At 35.7% G+C, this 22,874-nt stretch overlaps 1 protein-coding gene across 2 annotated transcripts in view; it reads right to left on the reverse strand.

The window, feature by feature from the left end:
- The window catches only part of LOC145285929 (uncharacterized), a 105,354-nt gene that overhangs the window by 46,914 nt on the left and 35,566 nt on the right, over nucleotides 1–22,874 (reverse strand). For both annotated transcript variants that reach the window (XM_080134432.1, XM_080134431.1), the window contains exons 7-8: nucleotides 19,700–19,786; nucleotides 2,181–2,228 (exon numbers count right to left, since the gene is read on the reverse strand). In XM_080134432.1, coding sequence (XP_079990558.1) covers nucleotides 2,181–2,228; nucleotides 19,700–19,786 — 135 coding nt within the window. The remainder of the gene's footprint in view (nucleotides 1–2,180; nucleotides 2,229–19,699; nucleotides 19,787–22,874) is intronic.

Raw genomic sequence — 22,874 nt, forward strand, 5'->3', positions numbered from 1 at the left:
TCTTTTGTTTTAAATGGTTACTTTAAAGTCAACTATTTACTTTGGGAAATAAAAGCAATCGATATTTTATTTCTTTTTAAACAAATTTAGACTAAATTCCTTTTGGGCCAAATTTTCATATTTTTTTATCTGATCCCATTTTTTCTTATTTTGTTTTTATCTGTTTTTTCCTTTCTTTATATTTGTTAATCACTAAAACGAATTTTGGTAACAACCTCAAAATTACGTTAGTACACATACATACATACATACATACACACATACATACATACATACATACATACATACATACATACACACATATTAAAAACGTTAACTAAATATACATAGATTTAAACATAGGTTCAAAACTATCAAGGTTCCAATATAATGGCATAAGCAACTGGTACAAATAATCCATTCACATCATGATTTGTTTTAAATAGTTACTTTAAAGTTAATTTTTTAACCTTTGCTTTAGGAAATAAAAGCAACCGATATTTTATTTCTTTTTAATAAAATTTGAACTAAATTATGTAATAGTAATCATCATTCTCGCAAACGACCTCGTGTTTGCTTAGTCAGCAAAAAATGTAGAAAAGAAAAGGCGAGCATAATTCTTTAGGTCGGTCATTGGTGAACGTATGCTATTAATTTGCATATGTACATAATTGGTAACTGTTAAAAGAGACGAATTCTAAAGCATGAGGGTTGAGTTGAGTTTTTTGTTCGACAGCTTAGAACGAGAACGAATGGTGGAAGATAATATTGAATACACGAGGATTTTTTAAAAATTGAGGAAAGAAAGGAAAAAAGACTTTTGTGCGTTGTATCGACGAGAGGATGGTTTGACACTCTCATTTTTTTGTTTTTGTTCCCTTCCCATTTTATAAATTAATATTCCTTCTGGGCCAAATTTCATATGCTCCCTTTTTTTTTATCTGCTCCCAGTTTTTCCCTTTCTTTATATTTGTTAATCAATGGAATAAATTTTGGTAACGACCCTAAAATTACGTTAATACACATACCAGGTTTTAAATGTTAACTAAATATGCACAGATTTAAACATGGGTTCAAAGCTATCAAGGTTCCATAAGCAACTGGTACAATAATCCATCCACATCTCCGTTTTTGTATGTATGCATCTATATACACACTTTTCTATCTATTCCTGTTTAAATGATAATCTATGCCTGTAAATCCTACCCTTAAACTTCATTGACATGCTCCCTATAGAAAATATTTCTACTTCTGGATTCTCTACTTTTGGGCGGTATATCACTGAGGTAATAAGACAAGTGTTTTGTAAGGAGTGTTCATTCAGTGTTTAGTAATTACAATTATATGGCCCCTTGACTCTCTTGTCTTTTTTCCAATTAAAATGATAGGCAGGACTATAATTTGTCTATTCTTTTCAATTCAGTTAACATGGTCTGAAGAAGTTGAACTTTGTACAAAGTCGCAGCTGAAATATGTATGCGCATATGTAGCTAATGATATTTGTATGAATAAAAAATATACGATATTATAACTCTACCTATTTATTATTATACACTGTACTTCATTGGATAAACATCTATGAAACAACAAATACTTACATGCACACACACACACACACACACACACACACACACACACACACACACACACACACACACACACACACACACACACACACACACACACATATGTAACAATTTATAAAAATAAATATGGCAATTAAGCTACACAGAATATTCCACGTTTTCTAAACGTGGAATATTCTGTGTAGCTTAATTGAAGTAAATACTTAAAGTTTAAGCATAAAATTATACTTTCGTATATTAATTTCTATGATTAAACAAAGTATATATATATATATATATATATATATATGTATATATATATATATATGTATATATATATATGTATATATATGTATGTATATATATATATGCATATATATGTATATATATATGTATATATATATATGTATATATATGTATATGTATATATATACATATATATATGTAAATATATACATATATATATGTATATATATGTATATATATACATATATATATACGTATATGTATATATGTATATATAACCACTGATATGTTAAATTTTAATGGTCAAGTATTTATTCATTTTTGTTGTCGAATTTCCAAACAATTCAATGTAACTTGACAATAAACAACCGAGAATAAACACATAATTACCGGAATCTTTCCTTCTCGTAGCTCATCAGAAGACCAACAGATCATTTCCTGAAGTAAAAAAATGAAAAAAAAGTAATTTTTACATGCATTTTCCATAGAAATTGTTTATTCAATGAAACCAATTATTCATATATATATATATATATATATATATATATATATATATATATATATATATATTTATAAAGTAATAGGGTTCGTGTGTTTCTGTCTGTGTGTACAGCTCTCCATCATCGGCGAAATATAAAGGAGGTAAGAGGGTAGATCTCTCCTGGTAGAGAAACATTAGAACCCATTTTAGGATGTTTCTGTTAAAGGAGACATAAGCATCTTTGCCTAATTTCTTTATATACTAGTCTACAAACCACCCCCATATCGAATGACTTATGCTCATTTGCATATCACATTATATTAAATCTCTTTAACTAATTACCTCGACCTTATTACATATTGGAAATATTCTAATCATTTCAACTGTACTATTTACAAAATCTATTTAACATTTAATTATTTAATATATTTTCATTTAATTTTATATTCGATTTATTTCACTTTACGTATATTATCAAAACAATTCATTGGCGAGGAAAGCTTTATGTTTTGGGATTGTATTGAAAATGTAATGGAAATTTCAATTTCGTTCCGTTTTAATCTTTTATATTTTACTTGCCAATATTATTGAAAGAATACAATTCAACTATCGTAATTTTATATAAATAAACAAAAACAAATATTTTAAAATAAAACTTTATTAAAAAAGAAATAATTTCATTTTTAAATGAAAAAAATCAATTTAGTAAAATAATTGTATTAAACACCCCCAGCCTTGTCAGCAAACCTGTAAACCTATAAAAGTTAACATTTCGAATGTAAACAGTGATTTTTTGATTTTGTTAGCGCTTGCCGCAATTAAAGACAATTAAAACGGAACTAACTTTATTTCCATTCTATTTTTTAAATAACCCCCAAAACATAACGCTCTCTTCCAGTTATAGCCAATTTTTTTTTAATTAAATAAAACAGGTCAAAATAAACAGATAAGCGCATTTTCTTTTACATTTTTCTTACAACCATTGTCATTTAACCAACTGCAGGATACCGTTACTTTTGTGGGGTTGTTTTGAAAATGGCACGGAGATTATAATTTCGTTCCAATTTAATCTTTCTGGTCGAGCCTATTTCGAAAGCCTGTCTTATCATAGATTTGAACTACAAATAATTTATTACATTTTGATTATTACTATCTTAAGACTTAAAGCTTATATTTATTTCATTTTTCTATTTATATATTGAATTAGTTATTTCCAGTCTTATTTAAACTTAGTGCTTTCTTTAAACCGGATGAACCTTTTATAAAAATATGAGTTTAACGTAAAGAACACGAACAAGGTTTTATTCAACTGAATTTCTTCCAGTTTACTAACAAAATATATAAATTTAAAAGAGATATAAATAATAAAATAAAAAGGTTATGTAATTTAAAAGAAATACACGTACTCACAAAAGCAGAACTTTTTTTACACATTTTTTTCTTTAAAACCATAACAATGAGACTAACAATTACCTAGATCTTAGTAATTATTTGTTTTAATAGAACTGTTTTAATTGTACTGTTTACTTAGTTAACCTAAGTTGGTATTACATTTATTTTATATTTACTTTTTTTTTTTTAATTATTACTTTTAGACTGTGACGTTTACACCCGGAAGTAATGAGTCACACGTAGGTCGCTTTTATTCATTCCTTTTGGTCAAGATCAAAGTGTAGTATCTGTTCTTCAGATGCTGCACTTAAGATAATTTGTACCAGTCAATGGAGGGGAAACCCTCTATACTGGGACAATTATTATTTTTGGTAACCAGAGTGACCCCTTTTAGGGGAGCTGGTTTTTACCTCACATTAAAAACGGCCTTGTGCCTAATTTGCTCAGTGGGGGAGCAAATAAATACCATCTGTTCTTCAGATGCTGCACTTCATTTTCTTGTTCTCTTTCGGTGGAGGAGAAATCCTTCACGACTGAGACAATTGTTATTTTTGTACCTTTTCTCCACGTTAAAAAACGACCCTGGTGTCTAACTCTGTCCCGTGGGGAGGCATAGTAAATAGGTACAATATAATTGTTTATAATTGTACTATTCAGAAATATTATTTATAGTTCGTCCATTTCAGTTAGTATACATTTCCTTTACGCTTAATTAATTTACAATCATTAATATCGTTAAACAATTCCGTTTAAAACCGAAATTATGCCACCCAAACGAAGTAGAAACGAAAGTGAGGAAGAAAGAATGGAAAGATTGGAAGCTAATAGACTAAGAGTTGCTGCAATTCGCTCCAATGAAAACAATTCAGATAGAGAAAGACGTCTAGAACTTAACAGGATACGTCAAAGAGAAAGGAGAGCAAGACTGTCAGATTTGGAAAGAGAACCCCAACGTGAAGCTGACAGAACTAGACATGCTGTAAGGCGGTTAAATTCATCACAAGATGAAATTCAAGAAAGGCAAAGATATGCACTGGAAAGAGAAGCAATATTACGATCGAATGAATTATATGAGGTAAGTAGACGTACACAAGGTCAGTTGAGAGTGGCTCAACGACATCAGAAGGAATCGGAAACCCAACGAAGCTTTCGCCTATACCAAGGGCAACAACGAGAGGCTGCATGGAGAGAGAGTATGACTTTGCCCCAGCAATTGACAGAAAACGAGGCAGCTAGACAACGAATGACTGCTTTGAGACACCATGAAATAGAACACTGCAATAGAAAAGGATTGCTCTACAACAAAAATGACTCTCTCACTACAGCTGATATAGGAAAAATGGACAAAGTATGTCAACATTGCTCAGCTGTAAAATTTAAAGGAGAAACCCCTGGTTGTTGTTGTTCTTCTGGCAAAGTTGTGCTTGATAGCTTTCCACCACTGCCTCAGTTGCTTCAAGATTTGCTCTCCGGCAATGGTCCCATCTCTAAAGATTTTCTGCAAAATCTATGCAGTTATAACAATTGTTTTGCAATGACATCATTTGGTCACAAAATTGCGGCAGTACATGGGTGGAATCCTTCTTTTAGAATTCGAGGCCAGGTTTGCCACCAGATTGGGAGTCTTTTACCACCTGAAGATGAAACAGCAAAGTTTATTCAAGTCTACTTCTTGGATAGTCTGGAAGAGGAACTACATAATCGGGGACGTGACAGTAGACTCAATAGAGACATTCTCCAAAGTCTGACTGAATTTTTACATGAGAACAACAGCTTCATTTGTCAGCTGAAAACAACAAAGGAGAGGATTGAAGAAGAACACTTGGTAGAACATAAAGTTGTCATAAGGGAAGACCGAAGGCCGCAAGAAGAGCATCCACGGCGATTCAATGCTCCAACAACAACGTATGAGATTGGAATATTAATGGAGAATGAACCAACAGCTAACCGGGATATTGTCTTGCGTTTTAGAAATGATACATTAAAATGGATCTCCGAACTACATCCCCTCTACGATACTTTAATGTACCCGTTAATGTACCCCTATGGTTCTCCATCTTACAACATCTACATGAAGGCATCCAATGGGCGAAAAGTTACCCAACAGCAATTTTATTCGTACCATTTAATGACTCGGCCTGGAAACTATTTTCTCTGGTACCGAAGGCTATTTCAACAATGGCTGGTGGATGTGTACTGCAAGATTGAAACAGAACATTTACAGTTCCTGAGGCGTGAGCAACAGACCCTGAGAGCTGACAATTATAGCAACTTGAGAGATTCAATTCTTAGGGAGGATGGGAATCCAGAACAGTTTGGTCAACGAGTTGTTCTTCCGGCAACTTATACAGGAGGCCCTCGATACATGTTTGAGCGTCAAAGTGATGCCATGGCATATGTTCGGCGAATGGGCCGAGCCGACCTCTTCATCACGTTCACAACAAATCCAAAGTGGACAGAAATTACAGAAAATTGTCTTCAAGGGCAAGACCCTCAGGATCGTCCAGATATTGTTGCCAGGGTTTTCAGGCAGAAGCTAAAAAAGTTACTTGAATTTATTAAAAAGGGAGGATTTGGCAGGTTGAGGGCTTTCCTGTACAGTATTGAATATCAAAAAAGAGGACTGCCGCATGCACACATCCTCACCTGGCAGGCCCCAGAGGACAAACTTCTACCAGAAAAAATGGATCTCTGCATATCTGCAGAGATCCCTGACAAAGAGGAAGATCCTGATCTTCATGCTAAAGTGATGGCACATATGGTGCATGGACCTTGTGGACCATTTAATCCAAATTGTCCATGTACGATTGACAACAAATGTTCCAAAAAATACCCAAAAGAATTTCTTCAGTGTACCGAGCAAGGCCAAGACTCTTACCCCAAGTACAGGCGAAGAAAACCAGAAGATGGAGGCCAGACTGGTACAATAAGGATGAAGAGAAATGGTCGGTGTGTTAATCAAGAAATAACAAACCAGTGGATTGTTCCGTACAACAAGGTCCTCCTTCAGCAGTTCAACGCTCACATTAACGTAGAAATTTGCAGCTCGATCCAAAGCATCAAATATGTCCTCAAATACGTGAATAAAGGATGTGATCAAGCAGTGTTTGAACTACAAAGAACTGATGGAGCAGCTAACCAACAAGGCCAAGTACAAAGTCACATTGTGGATGAGATCCAGCAGTTCCAGAATGCAAGGTATGTCGGCAGTTCAGAGGCGGCCTGGAGGATATTGGAACATCCCATCCATGAACATTTCCCCCCAATTGTACAACTTTCTGTTCATCTTGAAAATGGGCAGCATGTCATGTTCTCAGCTGATACTGCTCTGGAACGAGCCCAAGGTCCACCGCCTGCCACAACTTTGACAGCATTTTTTCAACTCTGCCATGAGGATGACTTTGCAAGGGGTCTCAAATACGTAGAAGTCCCTGAGTTTTACACTTGGAACAAATCGACAAAGAAATGGATGAGAAGAATGCGTGGGGTACAAGTTGAAGGTACTGAAAATGATGATGTATGGAAGGCACCATGCATTATGAGAATCTACACGATTAGTCCAAAAGCAGGGGAGTGTTATTTCTTACGCCTGTTGCTCAATGAGGTTGCTGGTCCAACTTCATTTCAAAATTTGCGAGCATACAATGGTCAGGTGTTTGAAACATACAGAGCAGCGTGCCTTGCTCGAGGCCTTTTAGAAAATGACCATCACTTGCATCAAGCAGTAGGAGAGGCAAGTGCCACTCAATCACCTTCAAATTTGCGAAGCCTATTTGTGATAATTTTAACAGCCTGTGAGCCAAGAAATCCTCTTGAGATCTGGATGGCTTTTCGTGATGTAATATCTGAAGACATTCTTCACAGATACAGGCAAGAAGTTAACAATCCAGAAGCAGATTTTAATGAGGACATCTACAATAAAACTCTTTGTCTAATTGAAGAAAAAGTTCTCCTTATGTGCGGTCAACCATTGGCAAGCTATGGATTACCTGCACCAACGCAAGGGAGAGATGAAAGACTCGCGAGAGAGTATCAACGTGAAGTTACTTATAATCTTGAAGAACTTTCCCTACAAGCAAAAAATATGCAAGAAAAACTGACCGATTCTCAAAGAGAAGTTTACAATTCATTCATGGCAATGTTGGAAGCACAAGGTGAAATGAACAAAAACATGATGTTTCTTGATGCTCCAGGTGGTACGGGCAAGACTTTTGTAATCAATTTGATCCTTGCAAAGATTAGATCCATGAGAAAGATTGTGCTTGCAACAGCATCCAGTGGCATTGCTGCTACTCTACTACAAGGTGGCCGCACTCTTCACAGCACTTTTAAAGTACCCTTGGATACTCATCGAATGGATCAGCCAGTTTGCAAAATTACTGGTAACTCAGCCTTGGCAAATGTAATTAGAGACACCTCTGCAATCATTGTAGACGAAGCCCCAATGACGCACAAGAGTGCTTATGAAGCAATTGACCGAACACTGCAAGACATCACAGGAAACAAGAATCCCATGGGTGGCATTCCAACCTTATTTTGCGGTGATTTCCGTCAAATCCTCCCAGTGGTTAAAAATGGCACAAGGGCTAACATTGTCAATGCAAGTTTGAAACAATCCTATCTCTGGAGGCACGTTATAGTGAAGAGACTGACTACTAATATGAGAGCCTATATCTCTGATAACACAGCTACAGCAGACTTCTCAAAATTGATTCTCCAAATCGGTAATGGTCAGTTTCCTATCACTTCTTCACCTGACACAATTAAGATTCCAACTGCGCTTGGTAAATGTGTCGGTAATCAGAAGCAACTGAAAGACAAAGTGTACCCAGACCTGCAAAACAATGGAAAATCACCGGATTGGCTTGCTGAGAGGGCTATTATTTCGCCATTAAACAGCAATGTGAATCATTTGAACAATTCAATAATGAATGAATTTCCAGGAGACACAAAGCAATACAAGTCAGTTGATTCGGCTACTAATGAATATGAAGCTGTTCACTACCCTGTGGAGTTTTTAAACTCTTTGGAGATATCTGGAATGCCTCCACACATTTTAAATCTCAAAATTGGATCGCCAATCATGATTCTTCGATCCTTGGAACCGCCAAAAACAACAAACGGAACCAGATGTGTTATCACCAGATTGCACACCAATGTACTTGAGGCCACCATTTCCTGTGGTCCCTACAAAGGCGAAACCGTTCTACTGCCAAGGATCCCCTTAGTTCCATCGGACTCAGAACTTCCATTTAAATTCCGGAGACTCCAATTTCCTGTGAAGGTGTGTTTTGCAATGAGCATAAACAAAAGTCAAGGTCAGACATTTAACACCATTGGCGTAGACTTAACATCAGACTGCTTCAGTCACGGTATGTTCTACGTCTCCATCAGCCGGACAGGAAGTTCAGAAAAACTCTACATTCTGGCTCCAAATCAAAGCAGCAGAAATGTAGTTTACCCTGAGGCTCTTCAGTGAAAAGTTCGAGAAATGGATATGAGGAAAAACTGACATGATCTGATTGTGGTAAGTTTTTAGTATTGAATGTGCAAGATAAAATTTAAGCAAGAGTTGAAAATTACTTCAATGAAAAATTTACTATGTAACATCAAGTAACCTTCCTTTTTGATGAAAATGTTTTGTGAAGTTCCTGATTGAATTTCAGTCACTACAAGAGGTAGTTAAAATGTTAATCACCTTATGCAATCGTTGCTCTTACAACATCAACTTACTGGAAAGGTGCCCACAGATTTTGGTACCCGAGTGTGCAACAAAGCTCCGTGCGAAGCACGGGTATCTTTGCTAGTATATATATATATATATATATATATATATATATAAAATGGGTTAATAAATTCCAACGAAAGAAAGATGTATATTTAAATAAGGGAGTAGTCACCAACAATGTGTATTTTTTAACATTATTTTATTATTCCGTGTCTTTGTTTTTCATTGAGAATTATGTTTGGATCATTGTAATAATGTTTTTAAGTCATTGAAATCGTTTACGCGCATTTCAAACGGTCTGTGATGCGTTCTCGTCAGAAATTACGCGCGTAAACGATTTCAATGACTTAAAAACATTATTACAATGATCCAAACATAATTCTCAATGAAAAACCAAGACACGGAATAATAAAATAATGTTAAAAAATACACATTGTTGGTGACTACTCCCTTATATATATATATATATATATATATATATATATATATATATATATATATATATATATATATATATATATATATATATATGGCTACAAAATCAATACGAAAAATATATAAATGTTTATATCTTTTCTGTATTTATTTCCTGTGTTGGCGGGTAGGAGTACAAAAAGTCTTTAAAAAAAAAAAAAACGAAAATGTTTCTTTCAAAAGCACATATCTTTGACCAATCCTTCGGTCTTCTTCAGTGTGAATGATGGAAACATGAGTGTAGGCTGGGCACGGTTAGCAGCAGCAGGGGCACGGATAAAGCCATTAAGGATAAGATCTATTTGAATATGACCCTTCCAATATTTTTGACTTGGAATGGTCAGCAACTTGTGTGGCCTCTATTCAAAACCAAGTCTTTCATAAAACATTGAATTGGACACTCATGCACCCCCCCACACACCCCACACACACATATAAATATATATTTGTTTTCACATAAAATTTTATCAGGTGGTATATTTTATGCATCGACGTTCATAGCTTCAGCAGTGCTCAATAATGAGTAGAGCTAGTTAGATTAATTTTTTATTGCGGACTATTATCCTCATCTTTTTTTAATTGTTTCACGACGTTTCGGCCAACTATTCCTCTGGCCTTCGTCAGGTGGTAACCGCGACGGATAGGAACTCTGAATCTATTGACTGCATTCACTGCATTTACTGCCTTCTGTTGGCAAAAACGTGGTGAGATAACAACAACTACAGAATTGTCTGAAGATAGCGGTTTCAATCCCACCCAAAGCCGGTTAGAGGCTTACTTGGCCAAAAACGTGGTAAGACGACGACAACTACGGAAGGCAGTAATTGCAGTGAATGCAGTCAGGAGATTCAGAGTTCCTATCCGTCGCGGTTACCACCTGACGAAGGCCAGAGGAATAGTTGGCCGAAACGTTGTGAAACAACTAATAAAAAGATGGGGGATAATAGTCTGCAAAAATAAAATTAATAAATAAAATTAATAAATAAAATTAATAAATAATGCTCATTTCAATGAATTCTAATTAAATAATAGCTAGTTAGATGCTATGAAAATATATATGGTCATTTAACTACACAGAATTTACTGCATTTTGTCCCTGTAAGCAATTTAGTCTGACAAGTCCCTACAGGAACGAAATGTGTGGAAATTCTGTGTAGCGTAATTCTATATACATTTTCATAACTTATTATGTGTGTGTGTGTGTGTGTGTGTGTGTGTGTGTGTGTGTGTGTGTGTGTGTGTGTGTGTGACAAATTGTCTGTGAAAAGCTGAGAAGTTTGAACAATGATCTTTAGATAGGAAATCAATTAGCTGGAAATGTTTGTATTTTTTTGTAATTATCTTTTTCTTCTGATAATGTTCTATCTTCTACAAGATGGAAAGACAGATGATGGGAGGATAGATGTTAATCAAAAATGTCTGTCTGGAATGATGACAACTTTAAAAGCAAAGTGATGAAAGAACGGGAAAAAGAAAGTGGACGAAAAAGATGGAAGCAAAATAGAAATAACATTATTAAAAAGAAATTTTTGGATTCATGGATATATGTCATTAGAATTACTAACCTGATGAAGACAGATTGGCTGAAAAATCCGAAACATAACCTGAGCAAATTAATAAAACTAAACCAAACAATAGATTCAATGAAGATTTTCATGGTAATTTATTGTTGTGGTGGCAACCACTTATTTGCATATGCGAATAACATAACACTATAAATGGCAAGCCTAGGTTGGCCTTGGTGTGTCTTACTCAAATGCCACCAGAAGTGACGCCGAAGAGCGTACATGTCCTCCCACCAAGACTCTCTGACTCGACACCGTCATTTGTACATATTGTAAATATACCTTTTCTTTAATACACTTATTATTGCGTTATCTTGTTGTTTGCGTCTTCATTGTATTTCCTTACTAATTATTGTTCAACCTTGCAACCACAACATTTATAAAGATCAAGAAGCATGAGAGAAATCTGTTTAGGCATGAAAAGTAGTTTTATGTTGTTTTCTGGTTTTCTTCAAACAAAATACCCTAACATTTGCTGGCGGCCTGTTAGACTAAAATCAAACATCATAAAAAAAAACACTTATCCAATGCAGAATATTCCCCCCCCCCCGAAAGTTTTCTTATTTAAGATTTATTGAAATTAAAAACAAAACTATGTTGGGAATATTCTGTATTGGATATTTTTTTTTTATGATGTTGGATTTTTTTATGATGTTTGATTTTTTATGATGTTTAATTTTTTATGATGTTTGTTTTTTTTTATGATGTTTGTTTTTATGATGTTTGATTTTTTTATGATGTTTGTTTTTTTATAATGTTTTTTTTTTATGATATTTGATTTTTTTTATGATGTTGGATTTTAGTCTGACTAGTCTGTAGCAAACGTTGAAGAACTTTGCTTGAAGAAAGCCTGTTTTTTTTTATATATATATTACTCAATAAGGAATCATTTTCATTTAAAATCCATTAAGTATTATTCATCTAAAATTGAAAAAAGTGTGCATGATAAGTGTCAATGTTATGTGAAAGAAGCCTATGAAAAATAAAATGGCTACAAAATTTAGCCTGATGTTGTGTTTATCTAATAACGAAACTGGAATTTTATTTTTTAATGATTCCTCACTTAATAATATTCTCTCGCTCCTAGACAAGATTTAAAAGAGAGTCGCCAATCTGATAGGCCCTGAACTGGCATCTAAGCTTCAGCCTCTGTCCCATCGACGAAACATTGCGTCCCTCTGCCTGTTCTACAAGTATTTTAATGGTGAATGCTCTGACGAACTGCAGACACTTGTGCCCCCACGACGCAGACACCCTCGACAAACCCGATAGGCAGTTAAATCCCACCCTCACGCACCACAGTAGAGATCCCTAGATGTAAAAGGTCTTTCTACTCCAGTAGTTTCTTCCCCAGAACCGCTAGACTCTGGAATTCCATTCCAGGTCCCTGCTTCCTTAACTGTACGGACATGCAGAAGTTCAAGTGTAACGTGAACGGACATCTTGCTGCCCAAATCCCAATATAGTGCCCCAGTAGTTGCTGCCCCTGATAGTAGCCCCCTACACCAAAGTGGCAATGTGCCTTGTTTGGGGTGAAAATGTAATTAAAAAAAAAAAAAATTGATTAATCTATATATCTATAAAAGTGAACGTGTCTGTGTATCTGTGTGTCTGTGTATCTATGTGTGTATTTGTGTGTCTGTGTGTATGTACATTTCCCTACAGAATAACTCTGTCAATTTTTAGTCTACAGACTCGAAATTTGATATACAGGGTACTGAGATTTGTGAAAATTATTGGAATCCATTTTCGGCCAGAAATTTGGCTGTTAAGGGGTGAAAGTTCAACGATTTGACCTTTAAGAACTCTACCAAACTCTTCCGACAATTTTGAGTCTAAACACTTGAAATCTTAGACATAGATTCCTTGAACATGGGTCTAACATAATAACTTGATTTGAGCCCAAAACAATAAATGTTCAGGGGGTCATAATAGGAGTCAAAATAAAAAAAAAAATTGACCTCTGCGGTCTCTACCAAATTACTCAGACAATTTCTGGTCTAAACATTTGAAATTTTACATAAATGGTATTCAGAGATGGGACAAGCTTTTCAATCGGTTTGGGTCGAAAATTTTTAGTTACCAATATATAAAAGTATGTATGTATGTATGTTTGCATGTCTACCTAAAACTTTCGACAGAGACAACGGATTTTGACAAGATCAGTATCGCTTTGAAATTCAACCTTTCAGACGACAAATATTGAAAAATTGGCTAAAAACATTAATATCTTCACCTTCAACTGGGCACTTTTCTACAGGGGGGGGGTCGCTTTTTTCGCCGATATTTTCGAAAGTCATCCTCTCTCTTCGATTGCCTAGCCTTAATTTAAACCTATGTCACTTCCGGTTTGGTGGTGGTCGTAACAGCAAAGACGTCAGGTTTTTCTCCTGTTCTTTTCCTCCTTTTTCCTCCACTTTTATTTTTGCTCAACATACATCCCCAAACACCTGAGCAACGCCGGGCTGAAATGCTAGTAATAATATATAATTAAATTGATAATATTTAACGAAAACAACATAAAACTACTTTCAATGCTTAAACAAACTTTGTTCACATTCTTCCATGGCCGTGACCTTTATAAATTGCCGATTTTACACAATTGAGCCAACGCCAGGTTCAAAGAAAAGCATTTATAAATGAAACAAAGAAACAACAATGCTTCTGACCTTGACATTTACTCCTGACCTGAAATGGAACACATATATCAAATCCATTGCCAAGGTCGCTGGAAAAATGTTAGGATCCTTCTACTGCTCCAGAGGATATCTCACTCCTGATGCAATTCTCTACCTATGTAAAAGCCAGGTACGGCCAAAGATGGAGTACTGTTGCAACATCTGGGCAGGAGCTGCTAGAAGCAGCTTATCGTGCCTGGACAGAGTTCAAAATAGACTTTGTAACTTAGTGGGGGGATGCCCTTTTCTCTTCCCTGCAACCTCTTTCCCACAGAAAAAACATTGTGAACCCATCTCTGCTTTATCATTATTTTCATCATCTAAGCTTCAATCTATGGTCCCCCCCAACCCTGGCAAACTTTCACAAAAAACACTCATCTAGCCAAGATCACTATTAATAATTTCCCACACTCTTCATCTGTGTCTTAACCTAAACGTAGATTCCATGAACAAAGTTTCTTTCTTAGAACTTCACGCCTGTGAAACTCTCTTCCGATTGCCTGCTTTACAGCTGACTGCAATCTGATTGTCTTCAAGTCCAATATAAACAAGTTCTTGATGAACCGTCCCCCTAAGTAATCCAATTTACAAAATTCCCACTACTTATGTTTACTATGCTATAATCACACTGACTAATGTATAACCATTAATCCTTATCCTCGAGTGGCCTTCGGACCTTGATAAGTGGTGAACCCTGTGTTAAAAAAAAACATAAAAAATTATTCCTCGCAAACTCAACATGGTTTGCTTTGTAATTATGTTCATAATAAAAAATGTGTATAATCTAATTTGAAAATGATGGGGTGTGTGTTTTTGTGTGTGTAAGTTGATGGAAATGTCTTACATAACATAGCATAAAATGTTGATGAGGCATGTTAATAAACGGTCAGACGAAAGCAAAAAGAGAATGAAATTTCTGTCTGTCATTTTTTTTATATATCACAAATTGTGGCGCCATCTACCATCTCCAAAGTGGACTAAGCCTCCCTGTTTCCAAACACTCTCTTCTCCAGCTAAAACTTTTTCAAGAATTAGGCCTCTCCACTTCCGGAGACTCCCTCTTCTTCAGCCAATGTGTATACATGTGTTCGCGTTGAGGAATCTAGTATGTGAGTTATGAAGTTCTTTTCGTTTGCAACTTGCCGCCTTTGTTTTAGTGGAGGATTATCTAAGGGAGATAACTCTCATTGACTATGAAAAAAAAAACAATTTTGAAATAAATAATTTAGGATGTTAGTTATGTAGCTGATAGCGACAAAATAAGAAATTCAATTAGTCAATTAAAAAAGTTGTTAATCTTTCAAATAACCAACAATGAACAAGATGTTTCCAGTTAGCCGATGACAAATGTTTGTTTACCTACTTAAAAAATAAAATTTTTTATAAAGATTTTTTTAAAATTTAATAAAAATGATTTTATTTACAAGAAAATATGGAAATGTACTTAAATCGATCTTTGGACCTTTGTGGTTTCTGATATTCATAAATGACTTACCTGATAAAATTGTCCCTGAGATGGGTATATTTGCCAACGATACAACGCTCTATAGCAGGCACGTGGGTAAAACTAATGAGCACATATCTAAGGTAATGGCAGAAACCCTAGAGGAAGATTTTCAGTCTGTAATGGAATGGGATGAAAAATGGATGGTAACGTTCAACACTGCCAAGACAAAGCTCGTTTCTTTTAATAATTATATGAAACCTTACTAACCACCAATAGCTATGACTAAAGATACATTGCCTGAATACTTCATTCAAGCTCCTTGGCTTAACGTTCACAGGAAACATGAATTGGAATAGATACATTGAGATCATTGAAAAGGCTGCTGTGAAGAAGGTGGGCTCTCTCTACCATGCTAGAAATTTACTAATGCTTGATCCTGTACCTCTACAAGGCCACCATTCGCCCATGTATGGAGTACTGTTCACATTTGGGCTGGTGCATCTGCTACTAGTCTCTCGCTCCTGGACATGGTCCAAAAGAGAGTCGCCAACCTGAATCCCGAACTGTCATCTAAGCTTCAGCCCCTGTCCCATCGATGAAATGTTGCATCCCTCTGCCTGTTTTACAAGTATTTTAATGGTGGATGCTCTGACGAACTACAAGCCCTTGTGCCCCCTCGACGAAAATATCACCGACAAACCTGACAAGCAATAAAATCCCACCCCTACACAGTAGGATCCCAAGATGTTGGAAGGCCTTCTACTCTAACAGTTTTTTCCCCAGAACTGCTAGACTTTGGAATTCTCTTCCGGTTTTCTGCTTTCCCAACTGTACTGACATGCAAAAGTTCAAGTGTAATGTGAACAGGCATCTTACTGCTAAACTCCCTACATAGTACCCCTGCAAATTAGGTCACTGATAGTAGTTCCTGCATCAAAGTGGCAATGTGCCTTGTTTGGGGTGTAAATGTAATTTAAAAAAAAAAAATCAATTACCAAATAAAAAGTCGTTGATCTTTCAAATTAGCCAATTACAAATGTTTGTTTACCTACTTAAAAAACAACCTTTTTTTTTTATAAAGATTTTTAAAAAAATTTAATAAAAATTATTTTATTTACAATAAAATATGAAAATGTACTTAAAGAAAATAAAAACGTCAATCAGCCAATAAAAACTTGTTGATCTTTCGAATAGCCAACAACAAATAAAAAAAGTGATGAATGAAATTAGTCGTAGAAATTGCCGAACCAGTTTATTTACTATTATTTTTGTATACGTTAATTAATAGAATTCGTTATTTTGTTATTTAACATTTCTTCATTTTTAGTTTGTTAAGATAGTGTTGTTCATGTATAGTGTTTGTGTATTAATATTTTTCATTCTCTTACAGAGAAGAGGGTTTTTAATTAAAATTGTCTCATTGTTCAAATGATTATTTTAGTGTCCTAAATGATTTATTGCAAAATGATTTTTGTTTAAGTTAATGAGTTATCGCTCTTAGATAATACTCTTCTAAAACAGCAGCACCTCTCCCTTGCTCCAAACAGGCACGAGAGGATGTTTTTAAGCGACATTTTTAGGGTGCCTTCAAGTGTGGCTGGTAAAGTCTGAAGAAAACTGATTTTGTTGGCATGTTCTTATAGAAGTTTCTTAGTTTGCACCAGCTTACCATTTTCACATAGATGTAATACTTGTTAAGGTTTGAAACGATTTTCATTGGTTGGAAAATATTTTGAGTTCACATGTTCCTGTAAAAACTAAGTTGAAGAAGAGAACAAATCTCAACAAAGCAGTTAAAGAAAAGGGGTTGCAATTAAAACCATTTACTTTTTAGCATACATTGGAATCACTTGGCGATTCAGTTGCCACAGCAGGAGCAAAGCAATTTTTGTAAAATACTTCATTCTTGTTGGTTACTTTAGCTAATCAGAAAGAATTGCTCTGGGAGCCGAGCACCTATTATGTACTTACTACATAGGACACAGAAAGAGTGACCTGAGTAAGAATAAATCTGTCACTATAAATCCTTAAGTTGTTTCCATGGCAACACAGCACAAACCAATTACTACTAGACTCTTTGTGGGTAAATCCACTTCCAAAGACATCTTCTCCAACTAAGAACCTTTCAAGAATTAGGCCTCTCCACATCCAGCCATAACTCTTTCAAAGACTAGGCCTATCCAGCAGACGTTCATTCCCTGATAGTTTTATAAATTCTCAGTGCAATAAACATTACCCTTTCAATGTTTGCCTGTGTTTGTTATTCTTCCTTTGCTGGTACTTTTACAGTTTAATCAAGGCATTAAAAAATGAAAATAAAAGGTTATATTGTACGTATCCGTTATGGAATGAAGTTCTCCGAAAAAAAAAAATTCACTTAATTTTCACTTAATTTCATCAAGTAGTTTTATTTTTACAACGATTTTTAGGAAGAAAAGCTAGTATTAAAGATGGGGAGGGAGTGTCGGCACTTTAAACTGAGTTATCTCCCCGTGGCGTGTTCAAAAAATTAAAAGATGGCTGGCTTCAATGCTCTGTCATAAAAATGTGTTTTTCCGCTGTAAAAAAAAAAAAAAAAACTACTCAATCAAATTAAGTGAAATTTTTTTTTCGGAGATCTTCAGTCCAAAACGGATACGTACAATATAACCTTTTTTTGATATTTTCATTTTTTAATGTCTTGATTAAACTGTACAAGTACCTCTTTGCTATTGTCATATTTTGTCTTATGTTCTGTTCTTACTAGTAAGACCAATCATCAGCATTAGCTCAATCAACACTATCTTCCACTTTATTCCCAAAACTTAGTAGTATGGCTGAAATAAACTGAAGCAAGCACTTCTATAATTCAATTTCGGATACTTATGCATATTTCATTGCAGATTATAATTTTAAAATATCAACTTCGAACTCAAACAAGATTTTTTTTATATAGAATATGCTCTAGACAAGGTGTGAAGCCACTTGATATAAGGAGCTAACCCCCACCCCCACAAAAAAACAAACAAACAAAAGATGACTAATGCAGGGAGAGGATATGTTTATTAGCTTTAATTTTCAAAAGACTAAATCGATAGATAGGAGGAAAACAGTCAGCAGGAACAGAGTTCCACAAGCTTGCAAACTGGAATAGGAAGTTGTATTACAATGACGTATCAAAACAGTGAATTGATGGGGACCACTAGACCAACGAGTTAAACAAACTAAAACAAAGGAAGCAGGGAATAGATCAGACAATTTTGAAGAATACATGCTGTAATAGTATTTATAAAAAAGACTGAGACCAACAACATAACTTCTGTGAAAGAGAGGTTGCAGTGAAACGGATATGTTTCTGCACTTTATCAAGAACCCTCAAATGGTAACGATTCATCAATCTAAATATGACAACAGTACTCCATACATGGTCTGATAGTAGACCATTAGAAAACTGTAACATTATTCATAAGACTGGCCGGATTGCTAATCGGGAGTTGTTTGAATCTACACAATTAGGCATGCAGCCACAATCAGATGTAAACACAAAAAAAGTTTTTAGTACTTTTAAATATCAAGTAACAGGAATGAATGATTTGGAACAATGATTATTTTCCAGTGACAACACTGACAGCATGAAGGGGTTGCTAGGTGGCGGTGTTGGCAAAGTGTCAGAGAGATAATGCATCCACTTTCCTGTCTGTGGTAGCTGCTTCTCTTCTAGTTGTCTGGCTGTCTCCATTTATTGGAACGGATGGCGTCAGAACATTACTCCATGCATTGTCTGAAATGTCGATCCGTCCTGCTGATACCTATCCCCAGCAATTTCCAACACAGCTGGATTCAGGATCACCGACCTTCCTGAGTCCGGCCTCTGTTGACGTCATCCTCGCAAGCCCAGACAGTGGATCGTCCTCTCCAGAACCACCTCTGCGCCCTGCAATTCCCCCTCCTCCGACCCCTGACTCTGTAACAGGACAAGTCAAACGAGATGGAACAAAGGACGCAGGGAATGAATAAGACTTATCTGAAGATCATATGCAATCATAGTATTTATAAAAAAAATCTGAAACTAGCAAGATCATATCTGTGAACAGGTGCGGGTTAATCAACGTATAGATATACTTGTGTCAGATGAAATGGATAAAAAGAAAAATTCTCATTTTACCTGATTTAAATTTAAAACGTCTGTTTGAATACTTTCGGATTTTAGACCTTTCGCTTTTGCTTGGAATTTTTCTTTGTTTTCAAAAATCTAGAAAAAAAAAAAATGAATGCATTTTTGTAGAAAAATACAACTAATTTTGGTTAGAAACATGAAACAAATAACATGAAACGTTCTTACATCATATTTTGTTTGGATTATTGTGACAATTATTCAGATAACATATCTAGTGTAAAAAGAAAGTCATGTTTCACAGGCAAAGCTGTGTGGTATGGTCCCTGGCATCAGTAGAGGCCATCTTGGATGACAATAGCATTTTTGAGTATTGCCAAGAACCACACGGAGATTTAATATGAATTTGTGGTATAAAGGTTAGGAAAGGAAGAAAATGAAGGATATGTACAGACATACATAAATGGGAAATAAATAAACCATTAAGAGAATAGAAGGGTCACCAGGTAGCTAATGCTAACTGAAATATAATAGAGTTTTTTTTTTATTTGCCTCTCCACGAGGGCAGAGTTGGACACAAGGTCGGTTTTTAATGTGGGTGGAAACCAGCTCCTCAAAAAGGGGTACTCTGGTTAGTAACAAAAGTAAAAAACTGTATCAGTCATGAAGGATTACTCCTCCATTAACCGAGACCAAAAAAGTGAGGAAAAAAGTCACGTGCAGCATCAGTCAGATACTACACTTTGATCCTGGTCTGAAGGCTAAGAATCCTTTTTTTCTATTTCTACAGCTTCGTAGATTAAAAATGGATGAAACGAAATTTTACACAAAAGATAAGAATAAAGGGTGACCCCCCCAAAAAAACGTGATATCTCCATTATTTATTCACCGATTGCCCTTATTTTACAGGACATGGCAGAATCAACAACCATGAGTACACCAAGACGTCAGTGAGAGCTGGGACAAAGAATACACTGTGTTAAATTTCGTTCGAACAAAACACTAAGAAACAGGACCTAATTAGATTTGGGGCCCGTTTTTTTGGGTCACCCTGTATAAAAGTTATTTTTCAGTCATTCATACAAACATATGTCTGATAGCAACAAGTCAAAATATGTAGTGTGTGAATATATACATATATAAGTAATATATGTATATGCGTATTTGGCAGCGTGACACTGTGTATGTGTGTGTGTTGGTTTACCTTGTTCTTGTTAGTGTGTGTATACATGTGTGCGAGTTGAGGTAGCTGGTATGTGAGTCATTAAGTCCTTTTCTTTTGTGACTGTGTTGTTAAGCGACATTCTTGGGTACCTTTAGACGCAGTTGGAAATGTCTGGAGAAAACTGATTTTGTTGACCAATTCTTATAGGAGTTTCTTAGTTTTCACTGGCTTACCATTTTCACATAGATGTAATACTTCTTAGGGTTTGAAATGATTTTCATTGGTTGGAAAATATTTTGAATTCACATGTTCCTGTAAAAACTAACTTGATAAGGAGAGCAAATCTCAACAAAGCAGAGAAAGAAAAGGAGTAGCAATTAAAACCATTTGCTTTTTAGCATTCATTGAGATTACTTGACGCAGGAGCAAAGCAATTTTTGTAAAACACTTAATTCTGATTGGTTACTTAAATCAGGCTTTAGGTAACAGAAATAGTTGCTCTGGGATCCGAGCACCTATGTACTTTTTTTTTTTTTTACACAGGAATCACTACTCATCAAGGCCTGGAGGCTACTCGAGGATAAGGGTTAATGGATATACATTTGTCAATGTGATTATAGCGTAGTAAACATAAGTAGTGGGAATTTTGTAAATTGGATTAGTTAGGGGGACGATGCATCAAGAACTTGTTTACATTGGACTTGAAAACAATCAGATTGTAGTCAGCCGGAAAGCAGGCAAACAGAAGAGAGCTCCACAGGCGTGCATTTCTAAGAAAGAAGCTTTGTTCATGGAATCTACATTTAGGTTTAGGTACAGATAAAGATTATGGGAAATTATTGATAGTGGTTTTGGCTAGACGAGTGTTTTTCGTGAAAGTTTGGCGAGGGGGGGGGGGAACATAGACTGAAGCTCAGATGAGCACTTGCCATGAAAATAATGATAAAGCAGACACAGGCTCGCAACGTCTCTTCTGTGGGAAAGAGGTTCCAGAGAAGAAAAAAGGACATCTCCCACTAAACTATGAAGTCTATTTTGAACTCTGTCAAAGCAGGACAAGCTGCTTCTAGCAGCTCCATACCTGGCTTTTATATAGGTAGAGAATTGCATCAGGAGTGAGATATCTACCGAAATGGTAGAAGGAAGAATCCCACCATTTTCCCAGCGACCTTGGTAACAGACTTGATGTAAGTGTTCCATTTCAGATCGGGAGTAAAGGTCAAGCCCAGAAGCTTGTCAAAACATGAAGCCTCCCCAAGACGAGAGCCATTCATTTCAATTGATGCCAGATGGGCATCAGAGCATTGATGATGTAAAGATGGAAGCTTGATTTTAGATGCATTAAAAGTAACCAGCCACCTCTTTCCCCCTTATACCACATGCTCAAGATCAGAGGAGAGAGAATCAGAGAGAACTTGGTCGTTTACGGTCTTTGATGTGCTACCATAGATGGTAGTGTTGACAGCATAAATGTCTACACATGATGTAAGGATGTGATTTACTACATAAACAAGGAAACAAAAAGAGTGAACCAGAATGGGAATAATCTGCCACTACAAATCCTTGACAGTTATTTTCATAGCAACATAGCACAAATCAATTACTACTAGACTTCTTGTTGACAAACTCAGATCTAGTTTTGTCTGTTGAGTTTAAACTTCTTGGCAGACGACACTAAGGATATGCACACATTTACTCATACACATGGGGAGGCTCTATGTTTTGACAAGCTTCTGAGATTGACCTTTACTCCTGTTCTGAAATGGAACACGTTCATCAGGTCTGTTGCCAAGGATGCTGGGAAAATGGTGGGATTGCTCCAGAAGATATCTCACTACTGATGCAATTCTCTATCTATATAAAAGCCAAGTAAGTCCAAGGATGGAGTACTGCTGCCACATCTGGGCAGGAGCTGCTAAAAACAGCCTATCCTGCCTTGACAGAGTACAAAATAGACTTTGTGGTGTGGTGGAGGATGACCTGTTCTCTTCCCTGCAGCCTCTCTCCCACAGAAGAAACGTTGCGAGCCTGTCTTTGTTTTATCGTTAATTCCATGGCAAG

Source organism: Euprymna scolopes, chromosome 10 (assembly GCF_053919585.1).
Source record: "Euprymna scolopes isolate OS-2025 chromosome 10, ASM5391958v1, whole genome shotgun sequence".
Taxonomy (NCBI): domain Eukaryota; kingdom Metazoa; phylum Mollusca; class Cephalopoda; order Sepiida; family Sepiolidae; genus Euprymna; species Euprymna scolopes.